This window comes from Ovis aries, chromosome 6 (assembly GCF_016772045.2).
Source record: "Ovis aries strain OAR_USU_Benz2616 breed Rambouillet chromosome 6, ARS-UI_Ramb_v3.0, whole genome shotgun sequence".
NCBI classification, from domain to species: Eukaryota; Metazoa; Chordata; class Mammalia; order Artiodactyla; family Bovidae; genus Ovis; species Ovis aries.
In genome coordinates this window covers 68,594,059-68,615,163 of record NC_056059.1, presented here as the reverse complement: position 1 = coordinate 68,615,163, position 21,105 = coordinate 68,594,059, and the positions used below count along the sequence as shown (strand labels likewise).

At 41.3% G+C, this 21,105-nt stretch overlaps 1 protein-coding gene across 3 annotated transcripts in view; it reads right to left on the bottom strand.

The window, feature by feature from the left end:
• Positions 1-21,105, bottom strand: part of SPATA18 (spermatogenesis associated 18) — a 50,253-nt gene that overhangs the window by 12,155 nt on the left and 16,993 nt on the right. The window contains exons 2-9 of one of the 3 annotated variants that reach the window (XM_015096498.4): positions 20,897-21,002; positions 20,649-20,764; positions 17,792-17,898; positions 11,598-11,693; positions 9,189-9,434; positions 7,221-7,545; positions 5,508-5,666; positions 3,131-3,306 (exon numbers count right to left, since the gene is read on the bottom strand). In XM_015096498.4, the coding sequence (XP_014951984.2) occupies positions 3,131-3,306; positions 5,508-5,666; positions 7,221-7,545; positions 9,189-9,434; positions 11,598-11,693; positions 17,792-17,898; positions 20,649-20,764; positions 20,897-21,002 (1,331 nt within the window). The remainder of the gene's footprint in view (positions 1-3,130; positions 3,307-5,507; positions 5,667-7,220; positions 7,546-9,188; positions 9,435-11,597; positions 11,694-17,791; positions 17,899-20,648; positions 20,765-20,896; positions 21,003-21,105) is intronic. The other 2 variants (XM_042251415.2, XM_015096499.4) reach the window with 2 other exon arrangements.

Here is a 21,105-nt window from a genome sequence, read left to right as displayed (position 1 = left end):
TTGAACAATGGAGCAACCCTAACACAACATTGCAAATCAACTATATTTCAATTTTTAAAAATTAACAATAACAACAAAAAGCTCAAGTCATGTCAGACTAATCTTGTTCCTTCTCAGGATTACAAGAATTGTAATTCAGGGAAATGCTAGAGATGGAGAGTGTCTGAAGTCCCATACGTCACCTACAAGATTTCTCGTGTTATCTTTGTGGACAAAACAAGAAAAATATAGGTGGATGATTAACTTAAGTAGGTGGATTAGACACTGGTTCAATAATCATATCCAAAATGGGTAGTTAATGAGTCAATGAGAATGAAGGTGCCCAGGGCTCGCTCGCTCTCTCTCTCTCTCTTTCAATCCTGGGGTAAGTCAATATGTTCATCAATGACTCCCATGAAATACAGGAAAAATGTTCAAAGGTGGGGAGTGGGTAGGGAAAAAGAAACAGATGACTGTATCAAAAAAAAACAGTTCAAGAGGTTGGAACTATAATAAGTTAAATCTACTAAGATAACAACATAATGTGGACACATATGAGGTCCTGCAGTTGAGTCTAAAAAGCATGTAACTGGATTCAGGAGGGGAGGGGACATATGTATACCTACGACTGAATCATGTTGATGTATGGCAGAAACCAACACAATATTGTAAAGCAATTATCCTCCAATTAAAAATAAATAAATTTTTAACAAATAAAAAGCATGTAACTGCACAGATGATTGGCTCAATCACAGTAAAAGTAAAAAAAAAAAAAAATAATAATAATGTTTTAGTTGAACTCAAAATGAGCCAACAGTGTTCTATGGCTGGAAAAAAAGAAAAGAAAAGCTACTATAAATTAGAGGACTTAATAGAGGATAAAAATGGTGCTAGCCCCTCTAGTCTGATCAGTTCAAACTTGGGGTTTACATTCAATGTGGACACTTTTTAAAATTTGCATTTACTTTTAATTGAAGGATAATTGCTTTACTATATTGGTTTGATTTCTGCCATCAACATGAATTAGCCATGGGTGTACATATGTCCCCTCTCTCTTGAGTCTCCCTCCTACCTCCCACCCCTTCCCACCCCTCTAGGTTGTTACAGAGCCCCAGTTTGAGCCTTATTTTCCTTGAGTCATACGGCAAATTTCCACTGGCTCTCTATTTTCCATATGGTAGTACATATGCTTCCATGCTACTCTCTCCACCCATCTCATCCGCTCCTTCCTCCCCCCGCTCTTGTCCGTAAGTCTGTCCTTTATGTCTGCATCTCCACTGCTGCCCTGCAAATAGTTTCATCAGCGCCACCTTTCTAGATTCCATATACATGCCTTAGTGTATGGTGCTTGCTTTTCTTTTTCTGACTTACTTCACTGTATAACAGGCTCTAGATTCATCCACCTCTTTAGAACTGACTCAAATGCGTTCCTTTTTATGACTGAGCAATATTCCATTGTATATATGTAAGCGTGGACACTTTTTTTTTTTAAGGAATACTCAGACAAGTATTGACAAGTATGGAGCACAGACCAAGAGAACCAGTCTAAATGTGAGGTCTCAAAAATCCCTTCAAATGAAAAAAATCTAAAACCATGAGGCTGGAGAAGGATGAGTAATTAATTTCAAATGTGTGAAAGGCTATCAAGGTAAGAATAAAAAGAAATAAACAAGAAAAGGTTTAGTCTTGTTCTGTAAAACCCTAGGGTACAACCAAATAAATTCAGTCATTATTAGGAACTCCAATTTGAGCTCACAGCCATCCAGGAGAACAGGCCAGAGTGCCCCAAGAGACAGCATGTTACAGCAGGTATGTACGTAAGCAGCAGGCCTACCAGAAGTCTGTGAAATGAGCAGATTCCATAGACTGAAATGGGTGAATACTCTCAGTAGTTAGTTAGGCAGAGGATCTGAATGGACAGTTTTCTGAAGAAGATACACAGATGGCCAACAGATATATGGGAAGATGTTCAACACCATTAATCACAGAGAAATCAAAATCACAATGAGCTATCACCTCACACCTGTTAGAAGAGTTGTTATCAAAAAGATAAGAAGTGCTGGCAAGGATGTGGGAAAAAAGGGAACCCTTGTGCCCTATTGATGGGAATGTAAATTGGTATAGCCATTACGAAAAACTGGATGGAGGTTTCTCAAAAAATTAAAAACAATTACCATATGATCCAGGAATTCCACTTCTAGATATTTATCCAAAGAAAACTAAACTCTAACTTGAAAAGATACATGCATCCCCATGTTCACTGCAGCATTATTTACAAAAGCCAAGATGGACACTTAAGTGTTCATTGATGGATTAATGGTTAAAGAAGTTGGCGTATATATACAATGGTATACTATTTAGCTATAAAAAAAATAATGAAATCTCGCCAATTGAGACAACATGGATGGACCTAGAAGGCACTATGAAATAAGTCAGACAGAGAAAGACAAATATCATGCAATCTTACTTATATGTGGAATCTAAAACAAACAAATAAAAACCAAGCTCACAGATACAAAGAACAGATTAGTGGTTGTCAGAGGTGGGGGGTGTACAAAATGGGTTAGAGACGTCAAAAGGTACAAACTTTCAGTTACAAAATGAGTCATGCAGATGTATAATTGTTAACAATATAATCATACTGTACTGCAAATTTGAAAGTTGCTTAGAGAATAGATCTTAAACAAACTTTTGTAACTATGTATGGTGACAGATGTTAAGTAGACTTTTCATGGTAATCATTTCACAACATATACAAATATAGAATCATGTTGTAGACATGAAACTAATATAACATTAAATGTCAATTATACCCAAAATTTTTAGACAATAAAAAGTAATTCATGTTTGTATTTATATAGCACTTTTCTTTTAAAGTGTTCCAGAGTCCAGTCCTTAGTTCTCCCCAAAACCAATATACTCAATGGAAATCATAAGGTCTCCTCTGAATCACATTTGACTGAGAAGGAAAATGACCCCAGGAGAGGGGCCCACTCTGTAGTACAGAGAAGTATATGGCAGGGCTTGGAAATCAGGCAATGTCTGTTGATTTCCCCACCCAGAGTTCTTTTCCCTAAATTGTTCCCAGGAAATAAAGACAATATCATTTATTTATAGAGAATCCCTTAGCTTCTGCTTCTATGTCTCTTACTTGCAATCATTAAAAATTTCTCCATCGGCCCCAAATGCAATATCTAGGGGTGGTTCTAAAGTCTGCATTGCAAAGGCGATGCAACATATCTCCTGGATGAAGTTACTGAGGAGGCAAAAGTCAACTTCAGGAGGGAATGAAATCTTGGGATTGACGTTCATGGCTCGGATCACATCCTGAAAAACAAAAAGGTGGCATCATCTTGTTACCAGCCTGTGAACGATGCACTGACAGTCCCTAAGGGCGTTATGACTGATGGGAGGTGGGAAAGGGGCACATGAGTGAGAACAAGGAAAACTAGAAAAGGAGTGCAGGTGCTGAAAGGAGGAAGACTCCTTAGAGGAGGAGGAGAGATGACAGAGGACAAATGGCATACTAAAGGCCAAGGAAGTCTTCCCAGAAAACTAAAGTAAAAACTCTTAATAGCTTTTGTTTATTATTTCCTATTATTTTTCTATTCTGGGCAAGTTATATGACTACCAGCACAAAACTCTGCCTTGTTCATAATCTGTAATAATACCAAGTATAATCATTCAGGCTCAGTCGTGTCCGACTCTTTGTGACCCCGTGGACTGTAGCCTACCAGGCTCCTCTGTCCATGAGACTCTCCAGGCAAGAATACTGGAGTGGGTTGCCGTTTCCTTCTCCAGGGGATCTTCCCGACCCAGGGATCGAACCCAGGTCTCCTGTATTGGAGTCAGACACTTTAACCTCTGAGCCACCAGGGAAGCCCCTTGTTCATAATCTATAATAATACCAATTATAATCATTCAGGCTCAGTCACTCAGTCATGTCTGACTCTTTGAGACCCATGGATTGTGGCCTGCCATGGGATTTTTCAGGCAAGAATACTGGAGTGGGTTCCCATTTCCTCCTCCAGGGGAACTTCCTGACCCAGGGATAAAACCCACAACTCCCGCATTGGCAGGCAGAGTCTGCCGCTGAGCCACCTGGGAAGCCCAACACTTATAATCTTGCTCTTACTGAGAGTTTTTTTTTTTTTTTGCTAAGAAAATTACCTGCTTCCTTTTATTTAATCCTCTCACAAACTCTGTGGGGTCATGACCATTGTTGTCCCCATTTAAGGATTAGAAAATCTAAGTACAGAAAAGTTAAGTAAATGTGCAAGGTCACACAGCTAGTAAGTGGCAGAGCCAAGATGCAAATCCATAACTATCTTTCCCAAAATCATTGTTCTTAAGTACTACGATATTCTGTCTCCCAACCTTAAGGGCTTGTCTGAAGAACAGAACTACAAAGCTCAAAACAGTTTCCCCATAAAATGTCCAAGAAAGAAACAGCCAATAATGACTGGTTCTATAAAGTACATTGGATGCTGCTCATTCCTGCTCTTTCATTACGTAGAAGTGAGAGAGTCAATCCTTAGGCAGGTTGATAAAAAGTCTGGGGCTCCCGAGGAAGGAACAAAGGTTCTAAGGCTCTCAAGGAGGAGAAAAGGACAAACAATTTTTTCTACATTGCTTTGTCTTAGTCAATATAACAATGTGTCTTGCTCAAGGATATGTTTCTTCTTAACAAGAACCTTCTGACTAATCTTGTTATAAAACTTGTATACTGTGGGAGTGGGTCTGGTTCAGTTCAGTTCAGTTCAATCGCTCAGTCGTGTCCGACTCCTTGCGACTCAATGGACTGCAGCACGCCAGGCTTCCCTGTCCATCAACAACTCCTGGAGCTTACTCAAACTCATGTCCATTGAGTCAGTGATGCCATCCAACCATCTCATCCTCTATCATCCCCTTCTTCTCCTGCCCTCAATCTTTCCCAGCATCAGGGTCTTTTCAAATGAGTCAGTTTTTCTCATCAGGTGGCCAAAGTATTGGAGTTTCAGCTTCAGAATTAGTCCTTCCAATGAATATTCAGGACTGATTTCCTTTAGGATGGACTGGTTGGTCTCTGTAGTCCAAGGGACTCTCAAGAGTCTTTCTTCTCCAACACCACAGTTCAAAAGCATCAATTCTTCGGCACTCAGCTTTCTTTATAGTCCAACTCTCACATCCATACATAACAACTGGAAAACCCAATTTAAGATGTATGTTGTGGGAGTGGGTCTGATAAAAGTATATAAGGCCTCTCTAAGACTAGGGAGGAGGGCACTCTCCATCCCCCTCTGACGTCTATGTCAGAAGCTTTCTCTGTCCATTTTCATACCTTAATAAAACTCTGCTACACAAAAGTTCTTGAGTGATCAAGCCTGGTCCCTGGTCCTGAAGTTAAATCTTCTTCAGAGATCACAAATCGGACATTATTCACCATAAGCTATCAGACGTGATAGTAGGCACTGGATGGATTTCTGAGTTATTAGTATTCAATGCAGCAGCTGTAGCAAACCAGTCCCAAAAAAAGACCCAACACTTACATTAACACTGCTTTGGGAATCATATAGATCAAGATGACAGATGATATAATCCGAGACAGCATCCTCAAAGTCATTTGACCCTGCACAAGATGGTGTCAGTGATTTCCTCACACGGATCTTGAAGTGTCTGAATGCCATTTTGGCCACATGGAACGCCTCCTGCACATAAAATACAGCCAATGTATTTGGTGGGAGGAGAGGAGTAAAGAGGTCCAAAGCAAGGAACAAGGAAAGAATACCCCCCAAAAAATTCAGCATCATATTGGACTTCTGAAAACTAAACCCAGCAGTCAAAAGTATTTTTAATCTGGGGAAAAATACACAACTAAATTTTGGAAAGTGTATAAATACAGGTTCTATCCATCATCTATTAGATTACCTATATTCACTAATTTTAGGACAGTTGACCATTGTTCTGATAACCCTGATTTCAAGAAGCAGGACAAGGCAAGCATTCAAGGAAATAAAATCACCTGTGGTTACATAAATACTTGAAGTATGCCAGTTGATGCTTTGTCCCCACAGCATGATCATATTACTTGTCAAGAAATAAGAGAAAATTATCAACCTAGTGGTCATGTCATACATAGATACATATTGAGCATCTGGCATGTTTCCTGGCAGATATTAATTCAAAAAATATTTATTTAATATCTGTTATATAGCAGGCATAGGAAAACCTCAATCATGCATGAAAGATATGGCCTCTACAATTATAGAACTTTAACAAATCAGTATGTGATTTTTAACTATCTAACCCAGGGGTTGGCAAACTTTTTTCTGTAAGAAGCCAGATGGTAGGCATTTTAGGCTTTGTGAGTCCAAATGTTTTTGTCACTACTTTTTTTTAAACAATCCTTTAAAATGTAAGAGTATTCTTGTATAAGAGCTCCTGGGTGGTATTTCTCTTAAAATTACAGGCCAGAACCAGATACGGCCCAGGGGTCATAGTTTGCTGACTCCTAATATATAATAAACATAGGATAAAATTCAAAAGATTCTGATAATTCTTCCCTTACATCAATATTTTGTTTTGTAATATTTAATTGTTCTCATAACAGGCTCTTAGTATCTCAATATGGTACCCATAGAACTGAAGATTATATAAGCACTCCTTAATTTTCCATATTCAAATAGCTGTTATATTAGCAATTTCAGTAACTGCTCTTCATTAAATAAACAAGAGTTAACATATTCAGAGCCTTTTGATTTTTCTAAGAATGGAAGATAACCAATCAAATGTTTGTTCTTGTTTAGCCACGAAGTTGTGTCCAACTCTTTTGCGACCCCATGGGCTGTAGCCCTCCAGGCTCCTCTGTGCATGGGATTTCCCAGGCGAGAATACTGGAGCGGGCTGCCATTCCCTTCTCCAGGGGATCCTCCCCTACCCAGAGACTGAACCTGCATTGGCAGGTTTACCAGTGAACCACCAGGGAAGCCCATAAGAAAAGGTTCTTAGTGTGAAAAATAATCCATTGCAAATGTTTGTAATAGGTGCATGGAAGGAAAGTAAGTAGGAAGGAGAGAAAAAGAAAGAACAGGAGAAGAGAGGAAAGAGGAAAGAAGGGAGGGAGGAAACAGAAGCCCACTCTCCTTCAGTGACCTCAGGCCCTACGAGTCTTCGTGCGTGTCCTGTTGAGGTTACCCAGGTTTTCCCGCCCCCTTTGCCCAGGAACCACGGAAGCGCAGCGACCGGTCGCGAGCCTCACGTACCACAGTCGCGATGTAGATGATCCGCTGCACCGTCTCGGCTTTGTCGATGCAGCGCCGCAGCAGGCACTGCGCATCCAGGCGGCCCTGGGAATAAGCATCACTGAACCGGGACAGCAGGGCGGCTTTGCGCGCCACGCTGGACAGTTTGGCGCGATTCGGAGACGGGGTCCTAGCCTTGGCAGAGGAGGGGCTGGCGGATCTGCTTCGGCTGTGACTGTGGCTGCGGCTGTGGCTGCGGCTGTGGCTGCGGCTGTGGCTGTGGCTGCGGCTGTGGCTGTGGCTGCGGCTGCAAGGGGCAGGACTAGGAGATCGGCTCCTGGCGGACCTGTGGGTGAGCAAGAATCAGGCAGGGAAGTGCTCCGATTTCCTCCTCCCTTCTGTTCCTACACTCCAGCTGCTTCTCTCCCCATAAACCAGAAGCCACCAGCGGCAGAGGCAAGGAGAGCAGCTCCCTGTGAGAGGCACTGTGTCTCCTCAAAGGAAAAACAGTACTCTATATTTACCTGATGCATTAGAATTTATAACTCACTTTCACTCACTCAGCACATCAGTTTACCCTCCAAACAGCCAGGTAAGGTCAGCATTGATTGCTGGCCATTTTACAGATGAGGAGGTTTGAGGCTCATAAATGCTAGGAGGGCTGTCCTAGAGAAACACAGCTAGCAAAAGCCAGAGTTAAAGAAGTCAAATTTCTTACCCCGACCTTGGGCGACTGACACATCACGGATCTTTCTGGTATAAAATGAGATAAACAGACTGAACAATGGGAAAGAAAATGTGCTCTCCTTCTATAACAATGAAACCATTTGCAGTCATGTCTCCTCTCCAGATCCTCCATTTTCACCTACATAATCTGTGCCCTATTTTAGGTTGGTGGTGGGGGTTGGAAGAATATGGGGAGGTACTTGGGGAATCGAAAAGCATTGTGTCAGTGAAAGGTATTATATATTGCTACCAAGTACATAATAAATGATCAGACTAGCTAATCCTAAGGGAAAGTTTTATAGAAGCAACTATGGGGCAAAAGGTAGTGCAAAGCAGCCTCTCTGAAGGTGGAAGGTGGAGGTGGGGGGGGGGAACCCTCATTTATAGTGTTTGCCAATTTCCATAGTGCAACAAGCACTCTCACCATAGGCAATTTCAAACTATTCATGTGATGTCACTGAACCTGGAGTTAGGTAGAAATGCACAGAATCGGTCCCCAGGAGCTAGTACAAGCTGGTACCTGCACCACACTGATGGAGCGATTCCCAAAAATGAAAGATTAAGGTGACATTTAAGGAAATGGAGGGCTGGAGTAGGCGTGGCTTTGATGTTAGCCTGAATCTGGGCACACTGTGGGGCTGGCAGGGAAGAGGGAAGTGTTAGAGAGCACAAGAAAAGGCAGAGAAACATGCTGCTTTGACCTCACTTAACGCTGAATGTCCTGTCTTAACACTTTATCCATCAGTAGAAGGCAATTTCACATTCCCTTACCTACACACTCCATCTGACAAAGTGAGATGTAAAAAGGAAATGCCTGGCAGTAAAGCGACAGTGGGTCATCTCTGGAGAGAGGACTCCTAGGACTCAGAGATCCTCCTGATCATGAACAGTGTTTCAACACAGGTATCAAGTGTTTCAACATGAGTACTGCCTTTTGCATTATAGGCACTCAAATCTGGTTTCAAGCCACAAACGTTCCTTTGCACATCTCAGTTCCATTCCATAAGCTTCGGTGTCAGTCCGAAATTAATTAGTGCCCAAGTATTGTAAATCCAGGAGGTATTATCTCTCTGGAAAGGAGCAGTTAGAGAAACCAGCCCTCTACAGTTCAAAATTTTCCATACTGTTGGGGTTTGGGTTCAGGATATCATTTTACTTTTGTGTTTTGTTTTTTTTTTTTTTTTTCCTTTACCGAGCCAGGCTTTGATCACTAACTTGGCAAAAAGGGGCTTAAATGAAAAGATCTGTGAGAGTTTGTCAGACCTTCCTTGGAGTACAGATTTTTCAGCAGACAGAACAGCTATCTCATCCTTCAGTGTTCGGAGCTGTTTCTCATAATCACACACGGCTTCTGCGTTCCGCTGGTTTGCGCATCGCCTGTCCAGGTCAGAGACCCGCTGCTCTGAGCCCCGCAGCTCCACTCTCCTACGCTCGGAGCCCCGCTTCTCTGATCTCCTACGATCTGAGTTTCTGTGGCGAGATTCTTCCTGGGCTTGAAGAGATTTAAGCCTGAACAGAAACAAAGGTTTGAAAGAAAAGAGAGAGAGGTAGAGATGGAGGAAAGGTGATAAACTGCAATTGGCATACTTAATGAGGCTACTCTATTTAGTGCGTCGTTATTGCCTTGGAAACTCATGGAAATAGGAACAAGAACAAATTAACAGAATTGCCAGGGTCAGGGAACCACACTGTGTCTACAGCTTGCATGGGAAAGCTCCTGAAGAAAGGATAGATGTGCAAATTTTCTAGCCAAAGCTGTGGGCAGAGTCATGAAATCCTTGCAGAGGTTTCACTGCACAAAACTCTGGAAGCAAGTGACCTCCAAAACCTACTCCAGAAGCTGGTCAAGACATGATCTATTCTCACTAGTGCTTCAGAATGTGGGGGGCTGGGGGTGGAGAAACTTCACTGGAAATTGAATAACATCCACAACAGTAAGCAGATGTGTGGACCTATAAAAATAATGTACTACGGAAAGGAGAAAAGCTTTAGAAATAAAATGGGCATCCTCATTACATACAAAGAGGTGTTTCTCCCCAGTATGATGGGTTTCTCCCCATCATACCGGGGAGAAAACGTCATAAGAAGAGAACATGGTGTGATGAAAATGACAATGGTGTTAGAAGAAAAGGGAAGGGATAAGATTAAGAAGGATACAGAGGAGCTGAAAATGCGGTAGCAGAATTAAACGCTGCCCTAGAAACAGTGAAGAACAGAGGAGGTGCTACAAGAATTGCTGAGTAATAGGAGATAAAGAATTTGAGAAGCTTTATCAGCTAGAAAAATAAGAGATTGAAATGACGATGAGAGGGGAGTTAGAAGTGGAAAACAGAGCAGTGCTCCAAGCTAAAATTTATGGATGTTCCTTAAGAAATCAGAACAATTGGAACATGTATGAAGACAGTAGAAATGTGTATATATGTATTTTACTACAACTGCTCTTTTGGGGGAAAAAAATCAAAGTTAAGATTTTTAAAAGTATAACCTTAAAGGATCAGTGTTTATTTTGCCCTAGAAAAATTTCTTTATCTTTAAAGACTAACAATCTGAAATTTAAACTAAGATTTGCCACAAAAAATTATTTCTAATGTTGAAAATTGGCATCAAAGTAAATATTTAATATTAGGGAAATACTCAAATGAGGAAATATGATGGATCTATTTAAAACTAAGCTCCGCTTTATTTTTTCTTGGTAATAGAGAAAAATATTAAATGATAAAATGGGGTCCACAACTGTATACTCATATTTTATTGTCTTTATTTTTAATGAACTAATTGGAAGAAATATCCAATGGTGACAGTGAACTGGCTCTGGAATTATGAGAGCTTCTTGGTTCCTTTCTACTATGTTTTGAAGATTTTCTATAGTAGATAGGCAAATAGATAGGGAAACAATGGAAAACAGTGACAGATTTTACTTTCCTGGGCTCCAAAATCACTGCAGATGGTGACTGCAGCCATGAAATTAAAAGACACTTGCTCCTTGGAAGAAAAGCTATGACCAACCTAGACAGCATACTAAAGAGCAGAGACACTGCCAACAAAGGTCCATCTAGTCAAAGCTACAGTTTTTCCAGTAGTCATGTATGGATGTGAGAGTTGGACTATAAAGAAAGCTGAGCACCAAAGAATTGATGCTTCTGAACTATGGTGTTGGAGAAAACTCTTGAGAGTCCCTTGGACTGCAAAGAGATCAAACCAGTCAATCCTAAAGGAAATCAGTCCTGAATATTCACTGGAAGGACTGATGCTGAAGCTGAAACTTCCCTTGGCCATCTGATGCAAAGAACTGACTCATTTGAAAAGACACTGATGCTGGGAAAGACTGAAGGCAGGAGGAAAAGGGGACAACAGAGGATGAGATAGTTGGATGGCATCACCGACTTAATGGACATGAGTTTGAGTAAGCTCCAGGAGTTGGCGATGGACAGGGAGGCCTGGCATGCTGTGGTTCACAGGATCACAAAGAGCTGGACACTACTGAGCGACTGAACTGAACTGAACCAAACTGACTGCTTTTGTAATAAGAAAAGTATATAAAATATTAATAAAAACATTGCTGCCTCTCCTCTTTGTAGACAGATTCTTTTGTATTGTCATGGAACACCAAGAAAGCTAAATTCAAAGATTAATTAGCAGCCTGCAATAATCCTGTCATTTTTTTTTTCTTACTGCTTTTTTAGCTGATTTATTTCCTCCTCTGCAGCCAAAAGGGATATGGCAGATCTGTTCTTGGGTTCTTCAAGAGTCTTTTCAGTCTCAGCCATACTGTAAGAGAAATCAGTAACTAAAGACAGACTTTCCAAATCTGGCAGACTTTTTAAATTGAGGCATAGTTTCTCTTGGGAACTTTTGCCATATGCTATAAATTCAACATAAACAAGAACAAATTATAAGACATCTGCATTCAATCAGATGATCTTAAAAATATTATGGCACACTGCTATGCAAAAACATGCTAGCATCTTTCCTCAATGTCAAACTCAAAGAAATTTCAGTGCTACTACCCCTACAAGACTACATAATAGTTACTGATATTAGAATGGAAAGTACAAAGAAACTTGTTCAATCTCTTCATCTCACCCTCCTAATTCATCTTCTCTAATTATACCAAATCCCCAGTTTGCTTCTCTCTATAAAATCTCCATTTTTCTGTAATATATTAATACCTATTCTTATTACTTTGCACTGTAGCATTGTATTTGACTTAATTTTCCTGGGCTTACTAAATATAAAAAAATTATTTGCCGACCTATAAAGAGAGTCTTCCACAATTACACTCAACTACCAATTATCTCACGTGTTCCTGCCTCTGACTTCCACCACTATATTGAGGACAATTTTCCTGCATTTTCAACCTAGTTTGGTCATTGTTAGTTTCAAAGACTCCTCTCATTGTAGGCAAATCACAATAAATCATACTATTTCGTTAGGTCTAAATTAAATGACATGAGAATGCGATGGATGCCACTGGACAAGGACCAGTGGTTCTCAGTGAAGCTGTCCTAGTACAGAAAGAGATCATATCAGAGGTTTCCGGACATCTCTGACCCTACATCCCTGGAACACCCTGTCTCTTGCATCACAGTAGTTCTGAGAATAAGAGATTGCAACTGCTATCCAAACTTACATCAGTATTCCCCCTTACACTCCGACGGAAGAATGGAAGGTTAAACTCTGGCCTCCCCTCTACAGTGAGGCAGGCTGAGAAATAATGGGCTAGCTAGATTCCTATCAAGTCCCCACTGGTCCCAGGCAATGAGGAAACAGAAAAAGTGGTGTGAGTTTCCCCAAATCCCATCTTATATCCGTCTCCTCCAACAAACACCCACTCATCCATAAATACTTATTCAAAGGCCATGTCTAACTCGGGCAAAGTTTGTCTCCCCTTCTGAGCTCCTCCCATAGTTGTTCAAGTCTATAATCTCATTACAAACAAACTGTGAACTATTGAGAGGGAAAGAGTCTATTGTATTGATCTCTTAATCCCTAGCATGTAAAACAGTGCCTGTCATATAGTAGATTAAAAAAACAAAAAAAACTGAAGGAGTGAAACAATGAAATGCCTAAAGTCTAAACTAAAACCAAAGTGGCAATAACTTCATAATAGAGATGTCGGCAGTTGAAAGGAAATTACTATGATTTAATTTAAATGTGAACATGTTATAGATTTTTTTAAGTATATATGGGAAAATGAACACTTTTACCAAGAGAAAATTGTGGAATATTAAAAGAAGAAAATAGACCAAGAAAGGGGGAAGAGTATGAACAGTAATCATTTTTCGTTTGTTTTGTTTTGCTTTTTGTCTCAAGACAAGGCATAGGGAGAGAGGGTGGGGGAGAAAGGATTAGAAGCTTAGGGTTAGCAGATGCAAACTATTGTATATAGAACTGATAAACAACAAGGTCTTACTGTGTAGCACAGGGATTTATAGTCAATATTCTGTGATTAACCATAATGGAAAAGAGTATGTTATCGAATGTGTATATATATATATGAATGTATAGCTGACTCACGTTGCTATACAGCAGAAACTAACACAACACTGTAGATCAACTATACTTCAATTTTTAAAAAAAGACCTGGCACACGTGTATGAGCTAATATACATATGAACAAAAGGGGCAAGAGGGCTAACTTGGCCCCCTTGGGTGATATACAGAAAGAATAAAGAGGGTGCATTCATGTGACAAGCATTGTTTTAAACAGGCTAACATATTTACTTTTCATTATAGATTTATTCACTCATTGAGCAAATTATTGAGAATTTATTATGTGCCAGCACGATGGCGGGTGTTGGATATACAAGTGTGAGACTAGTGATACAGGATGGTAACCCTCTGGAGCTTCCAATGTACTGAATCATAAATATGCAAGCAAATTTTTCAAAGTTTCAACTTGTGGTAAAGATAATCGTTGAAAGTGAAAAGTGAGAGAGAAAGGAAAGACTGTTCAGTGTAGAGTGGTCACAGACACTGAGAAAGTCACATTTAAGCTGAGACCTGGAAGACAATAAAAAGCTAGTCTTGCAAAGAACCAGCAGAAGACTTCTGCTTTTCTGAAGAGACACAGGCAAGGCCTCGAGGTGAGGAAGCAGAGGGAAGACTGGATGAGGGGAGCCTGGCATGAGATGAGGGTGGAGAAAGAGGTAGGGTCAGATCACACAGGGCTGGGAGAGCTCTGAGGAGGAATTTAGAATTTTTTTTCTAAGTACAAAAAGGGGTGACTAAGAGGCTTTAAAGCTCAACATTCAGAAAACTAAGATCATGGCATCTGGTCCCATCACTCCATGGGAAATAGATGGGGAAACAGTGGAAACAGTGTCAGACTTTATTTTGGGGGGCTCCAAAAGCACTGCAAATGGTGATTGCAGCCATGAAATTAAAAGACGCTTACTCCTTGGAAGGAAAGTTATGACCAACCTAGATAGCATATTCAAAAGCAGAGACATTACTTTGCCAACAAAGGCCCGTCTAGTCAAGGCTATGGTTTTTCAGTGGTCATGTATGGATGTGAGAGTTGGACTGTGAAGAAAGCTGAGCACCAAAGAATTGATGCTTTTGAACTGTGGTGTTGGAGAAGACTCTTGAGAGTCCCTTGGACTGCAAGGAGATCCAACCAGTCCATTCTGAAGGAGATCAGTCCTGGGTGTTCTTTGGAGGGAATGATGCTGAAGCTGAAACTCCAGTACTTCGGCCACCTCATGCAAAGAGTTGACTCATTGGAAAAGACTCTGATGCTGGGAGGGATTGAGGGCAGGAGGAGAAGGGGACGACAGAGGATGAGATGGCTGGATGGCATCACTGACTCGATGGACGTGAGTCTGACTGAATTCCGGGAGTTCATGATGGACAGGGAGGCCTGGTGTGCTGTGATTCATGGGGTCACAAAGAGTCGGACACGACTGAGCGACTGAACTGAACTGAACTGAAGAGGCTTTAAGCTGGACGTGGGGGAGTTACTTGCTATAATAAAAATATATTTCTATTTCCTGTGTGGAAACTGGATGGTAGTAGAGCAAGAACAGACCCAGGGAAGCCGGGTGGAAGGCAGCTGAGGTGAGAGCTTACAGAGGTTTGACTGAGAGCAGCAGTAGTAGTATAGAAAGGACAATGTGCAGGAGGTGTTTAGGAGGTAGATTCCACTGGATCCTCTAATAGATTGGACACAGGAAATGAGAACAGGTGAGGTTTCTAACCAGAGTCCCAGCATAAAATCTAGCGGTCTTCCCTTGTCTAGGGCTCATCAAACCTGGACAGACCTGTCCCCATTCTATTGGAATTGGCTCCTTTGGAACTGAGTCACACCCAAACTGGACTCCGCAAGGTTAGACCTGGGAACCTCCTTGGATGGGCCTTTCATTCCACAGTAGATAGCATCCTGGATTTAGAGACAAGGAAGCCGAGTAGTGGAGGAGAGAGCTGGCTAACATTAAACCTGGGTGAACAGTCTCCATCATTTCTGATGCCTTAAGAAATAGAATATGAACCACAAATGGGTTAAACCAAAACAAAAATAGGAAATTTAGGGGAAAAAACAAGCACTTTACTGTGTGCAGCTTTCAAATGGGGGAGGGGAGTGTACACACAGATAGAGTATAAGTACAAATGATAAAGTAAACAGGGCAAAAAAGGCCTATGAAAGGGTACATGGGTGTTTTTAGTACTATTCTTGTAAATTTTCTGTATTTGACATTATTTCCAGATAAACGCTTTAAAAAAAAAATCCACGCAGTCATAGCTTTTGGTCCATGATACCTCTTATGAGTAACTACACAGCTATGGTGACAAGAGAGGGAGGTAGGAATTCCTGGCTCCTGTGGGTGCTGCCTGAAGTCGAGAACCGGAAAGGTCACAAAGATTTGCCTCGTAACCAGAGGCAGCAGCAGAAGCCATCGAATGCCCCAGGAAACCTAACCAACAAGCCACAACTCAGCATCCATCAGCACAAGACTCTAGTGTCCAGGCAGAACCAAGGCAGCAAGAAGCCAGAGGGAAGTACAAGACCCAAAGCCCCTCTCCTCCAGCACCAAGAGAGTGCAAAAGCATCCCTCCACCCCTAGACAGCCATCTAAGGAAGGAGGAGGACAGTGAGACCCCTTGAAAGGGCAAACACAGCCCCTAACAGAAGTCCGATCTTGGAATTAACTGAAGATTTACACAAAAAGAAGTACGATAAACCAGAAAAGAAGTGGCAGGGTTAAGGCTCCTCCTTACCCCTCTCCAAATCAGTTCTGACATTAGTTGAATTAAGTCATAGAGATTCAGAGGAATTTACCCATTGTGCACATTACGTTTGTAAATTTTGACTGCTGCAGCTATAAAACTGCTGACAATGGCTCCAATTGGAAAAATAAGTGAGTGTGTGGGGAGGTAACTCTGTGTGTGTGTGTGTGTGTGTGTGTGTGTGTGTGTGTGTGTGTGAAAGCAAAAATATCTAGAGTAAAATATGCAAAAATGTTAATGCTGCTAAGTCGCTTCAGTCGTGTCCAACTCTGTGCGACCCCATAGACGGCAGCCCACTAGGCTCCTCTGTCCCTGGGATTCTCCAGGCAAGAATACTGGAGTGGGTTGCCATTTCCTTCTCCAATGCATGAAAGTGAAAAGTGAAAGTGAAAGTCGCTCAGTCGAGCCTGACTCTTAGCAAGCCCATGGACTGCAGCCTACCAGGCTCCTCTGTCCATGGGATTTTCCAGGCAGGAGTACTGGAGTGGGTTGCCATTGCCTTCTCCGAAAAATGTTAATAGGCATAAACTAATAGGTGAATATCACCTTTGTACTTTTATTATATGCATCTTGAGAAGGAAATGTGTATAACTTTTATAATTGGGCAAAACTAAATCAATCGATCAATAGAGATGTTTTCCTTAGAAGGAAATCTCAGCAGAGAACAAGGCAGAATGCCACATGGTATTTCATCATAAGTCCTGTGTAGCGTGTTAGTCGCTCAGTAGTGTCCGACTCTTTGCAACCCCATGAACTGTAGCCCGCCAGCCTCCTCTTGTCCATGGGATTCTCCAGGCAAGAATACTGGAGTGGATTGCCATTCCCTTCTCCAGAGTATCTTCCAGACCAGGGATCGAACCCAGGTCTTCTGCATTGTAGGCAGATTCTTTATTCTTCCTTAAGCCCTAACTAGTGACAAAAGAATCCTTTGCTGCCCTCTGCAGGTCAGCCATGGAGCAATGCTGCGGTGGGAGAAACACCTTATTGATGGATTTTTTCAGATAAGTTGAAAGCAGTTGCATCACATTTGTCTATCTCCCTCAAGTACAAACCCAAAGTTTGCAATTTTCATTGCAGTGATTCCTTGAGCTTACTACCCTGGCTTTGCACATAGCATACATCTGACGTCCATTATTGCCTGACATTACTTAACTTTTTCAAATTACAACTTTTGTATCTCAAAATTATTCCAAAATTTTGAATGCTTCTTAGTCAGGAATACATAGACCTTACATGACAGATAGATGCAGACTGCTTCATTTTACTTTTTCTCTTTCTCTTATCTTTTCTCTTTGCCTGATCTTTCACGCTTTTCCTGTCTGCATCTTTTCTTATTTTCCTTCCCAAAGGTAGATTTGCATGTTACAATCTTTCTTTTTTATAAATATGGACTGATAGTGGGCCTATGAAGAAGGAGGAACCTCGGGAATGGAGCCAAGGGAACCAGAGTCTTAGGGATCATAACATAGAAATCCTATCTCCATATTCAAAGACACTGACTCCCCACTCAAACACATAAACACATCATGTTACATATTTGCAAATATCTACATTTTACATGAGCTAATATTTTCCTTTTAAACTTAAATATTAAGAATAAGCAATTCTTTTTGAAAGAAGATAACTTGCATTCCTCTTACTCGTCTTGAACCTGGTTGAGTTGATTACGAGTTGCACTCAAATCAGCATCTAATTGTTGTATGTCCCGAGTACCAGACTCCTTATGTCTGTCCTTATCGAAGGTGTCCTGGAATGATTAAAAAAAAAAAAAATCAAAACAGAGTCTGAAAACATGAAGCCACATGGACAGCAAAAACATTACTCTGGACAAAAGAAGTCAAGCAAGCCCAAAGGGCATGTAATGTATTGTTTCATTTTCGTGAAGTTTCCGTGCAGGCATAATTAACCTAGAGTGATAAAAATCCAAAGTGTGATTGCCCTAAGGGCAGAGGGAGGGGACTGGGAAGTGGCACAAGGGAATGAGCTGAAGGAATGGAAATGTTTTGCATCTCAATAGGGATGTGAGTTACAAGGATATATCCATTTGTCAAAATTCATCAACCTACGGTTTTCACTGCAGGTAAGTGATACCTCAGATTTTTAAAAAAGACACCGAAATACCATTCTACATCTTTACACCCAGAATAACATCTACAGGGGGTAAAAATCTAACAGACATTTTTTCCCCGTGTACAAACTTTCTTTAATGAAAACTGACATCTTACAGAGCACTTCCTACATGTAAGTTGTTTCCCATGCTTATCACGTTTAACTCTAACAATGACCCTGTTACATAAGCAAAAGCATTGTTCCCATTTAGCAACTGAGGAAACCGAGACCTAATAGGTTGGATAATCTACCTAGGGGCTTAGAAGGTGGACAAGGATTCTGTCAAGTGGTCTCTAAGCAGGAATCCTTCAGCCACTACCTCATAAGGCCCTCTTGCTTAGAACACAGCTATGGTGGTCTTAGAATACAGCTTGGTCTTAGAACAGGTCTTAGAACACAGCTATGGTCTTAGAACACAGCCTGATCTAAGTGGTTCATCTTATGAAAGAAATTTATATGAATCCAAAAAACATTGAAAATCAAGGTTACCAATGTTTTGCTTATCCAGACATAGTGATAACCGTGCCTTACCAGCGGTCCCCACCCTTTTTGGCTCCAGCGACCAGTTTCATGGAAGACAATTTTCCCATGGACCCTGGGGTGGGGGATGGTTTCAGGATGATTCAAGTGCATTACATTTATCGTGCATTTTATTTCTACTATTATTATATCAATTCCACCTCAGATCATCAGGCATTAGATCCTGGAGGTTGGGGGCCCCTGCTTTGAGCAAAGTTATGTGTTCTCTTTTCAGTTTGGTCCTCAACTATTAAAACACTACCACTGCTGCGTGGAAACCACCGATATATCAGCCACAAATGATGACACTCTCTTGATCAGTCTACCAGGATTGAGTTTTCTTATCTGGGAAGTTTCCAATTAGGTAATTCATTTTATTTTGCTTTTTCAGAATACTGAGCTGCCCCCCCCCTTTTAATGATCCCTTTCTCTAATGACTCACCTCCTCTTCCCCATGATACCCTGTCAGGGTGACTAACTTGTCTTTTTCTTTTAATTTATTTATTTTAATTGGAGGCTACTTACTTTACAATATTGTAGTGGTTTTGCCATACATTGACATGAATCAGCCATGGGTGTACATGTGTTCCTCATCCTGAGCCCCCCCTCCCACCTCCCTTTCCATCCCATCCCTCTGGGTCATCCCAGTGCACCAGCCCTGAATCATGCATCGAACCTGGACTGGTGGTCTGTTTCACATATGATAATATCCACGTTTCAATGCTATTCTCTCAAATCATCCCACCCTCTCCCTCTCCCACAGAGTCCAAAGGACTGTTCTATACATCTGTGTCTCTTTTGCTGTCTTGCATATAGGGTTATCATTACCATCTTTCCAAATTCCATATATATGCATTAGTATACTGTATTGGTGTTTTTCTTTCTGGCTTACTTCACTCTGTATAATAGGCTCCAGTTTCATCCACCTCATTAGAACTAATTCAAATGTATTCTTTTTTAATGGCTGAGTAATAATTCCATTGTGTATATGTACCACAGCTTTCTTATCCATTCATCTGCTGATGGACATCTAGGTTGCTTCTATGTCCTGGCTATTGTAAACAGTGCTGCAATGAACATTGGGGTACATGTGTCTCTTTCAATTCTGGTTTCCTCAGTGTGTATGCCCAGCACTGGGATTGCTGGGTCATAAGGCAGTTCTATTTCCAGTTTTTAAGGAACCTCCAACACTGTTCTCCATAGTGGCTATACTAGTTTGCATTCCCACCAACAGTGTAAGAGAGTTCCCTTTTCCCCACACCCTCTCCAGCATTTATTGCTTGTAGACTTTTGGATAGCAGCCATTCTGACCAGCATGAAATGGTACCTCATTGTGGTTTTGATTTGCATTTCTCTGATAATGAGTGATGTTGAGCATCTTTTTATGTATTTGTTAGCCATCTGTATGTCTTCTTTGGAGAAATGTCTGTTTAGTTCTTTGGCTCATTTTTTGATTGGGTCGTTTATTTTTCTGGAATTGAGCTGCAGAAGTTGCTTGTTTATTTTTGAGATAACTTGTCATTTAAAAGTTACTATTTAATGCCTAGAGTGGGTACATCAATGTCCCAAATACAAACCATCACCAGGCCCTTTTCATCCTGAGGAAGCAGAGGCTCCTTGAGTTGCTTGAAGCCATACCACCAGGAAGTAGGCAAGGCTGAGATTTTAATGCTGATCTGTCTTAAGAGAAAACTCAATCCATTATGCCACATACTATGATAAATAGAAACTCACCTTTCCAACCCATGTCTCAGTTCCCTAACTAGAACCGAGCCCCTCACTAGGTAAAAAGCCTTATCTTATGTATGTTTGAGTTCCCAGAGCCTGATCAGGTGCTGAATACCGAGGATGATCCTTTAGTATCCCTACCTGTAAAGAAGGGACCTTGCTGTCCACAGGTTTCCCCAGGGAAGCAGCTGTAAAGGAGGCCTCCAGCCAAGGCAAAAGGCGTGATTTGATTGTTTCCACACCATCATAATGTCCTCCTGGAAGAATCCACAGACCAGGTGAGCGAGAGAAAGCCAAACACATCCACCCAGGCAGAGAGCAAAGGGAAGGGAAAAGGAAAAGAAGGCAGAGAGGGGAGAACTGGAGGGAGACGCACGGGCCGTTCTCACCTTCTTGGGCTGCTACAGTGAGGATCCCAAAGAGTTGTCCCTGCACTTTGGCAACTTGTTCAATGAGTTCGAGGCAGTGATTTAGATTTTGATCACATGAGTTGGCCTGCAAAGCCAGAATGGCAGACATCAGTGCAATTTCATCCTTCTGGGACCCACTGCACGGTGGACACGCATGTCACTTTATGGACACACATATCACTTTATAG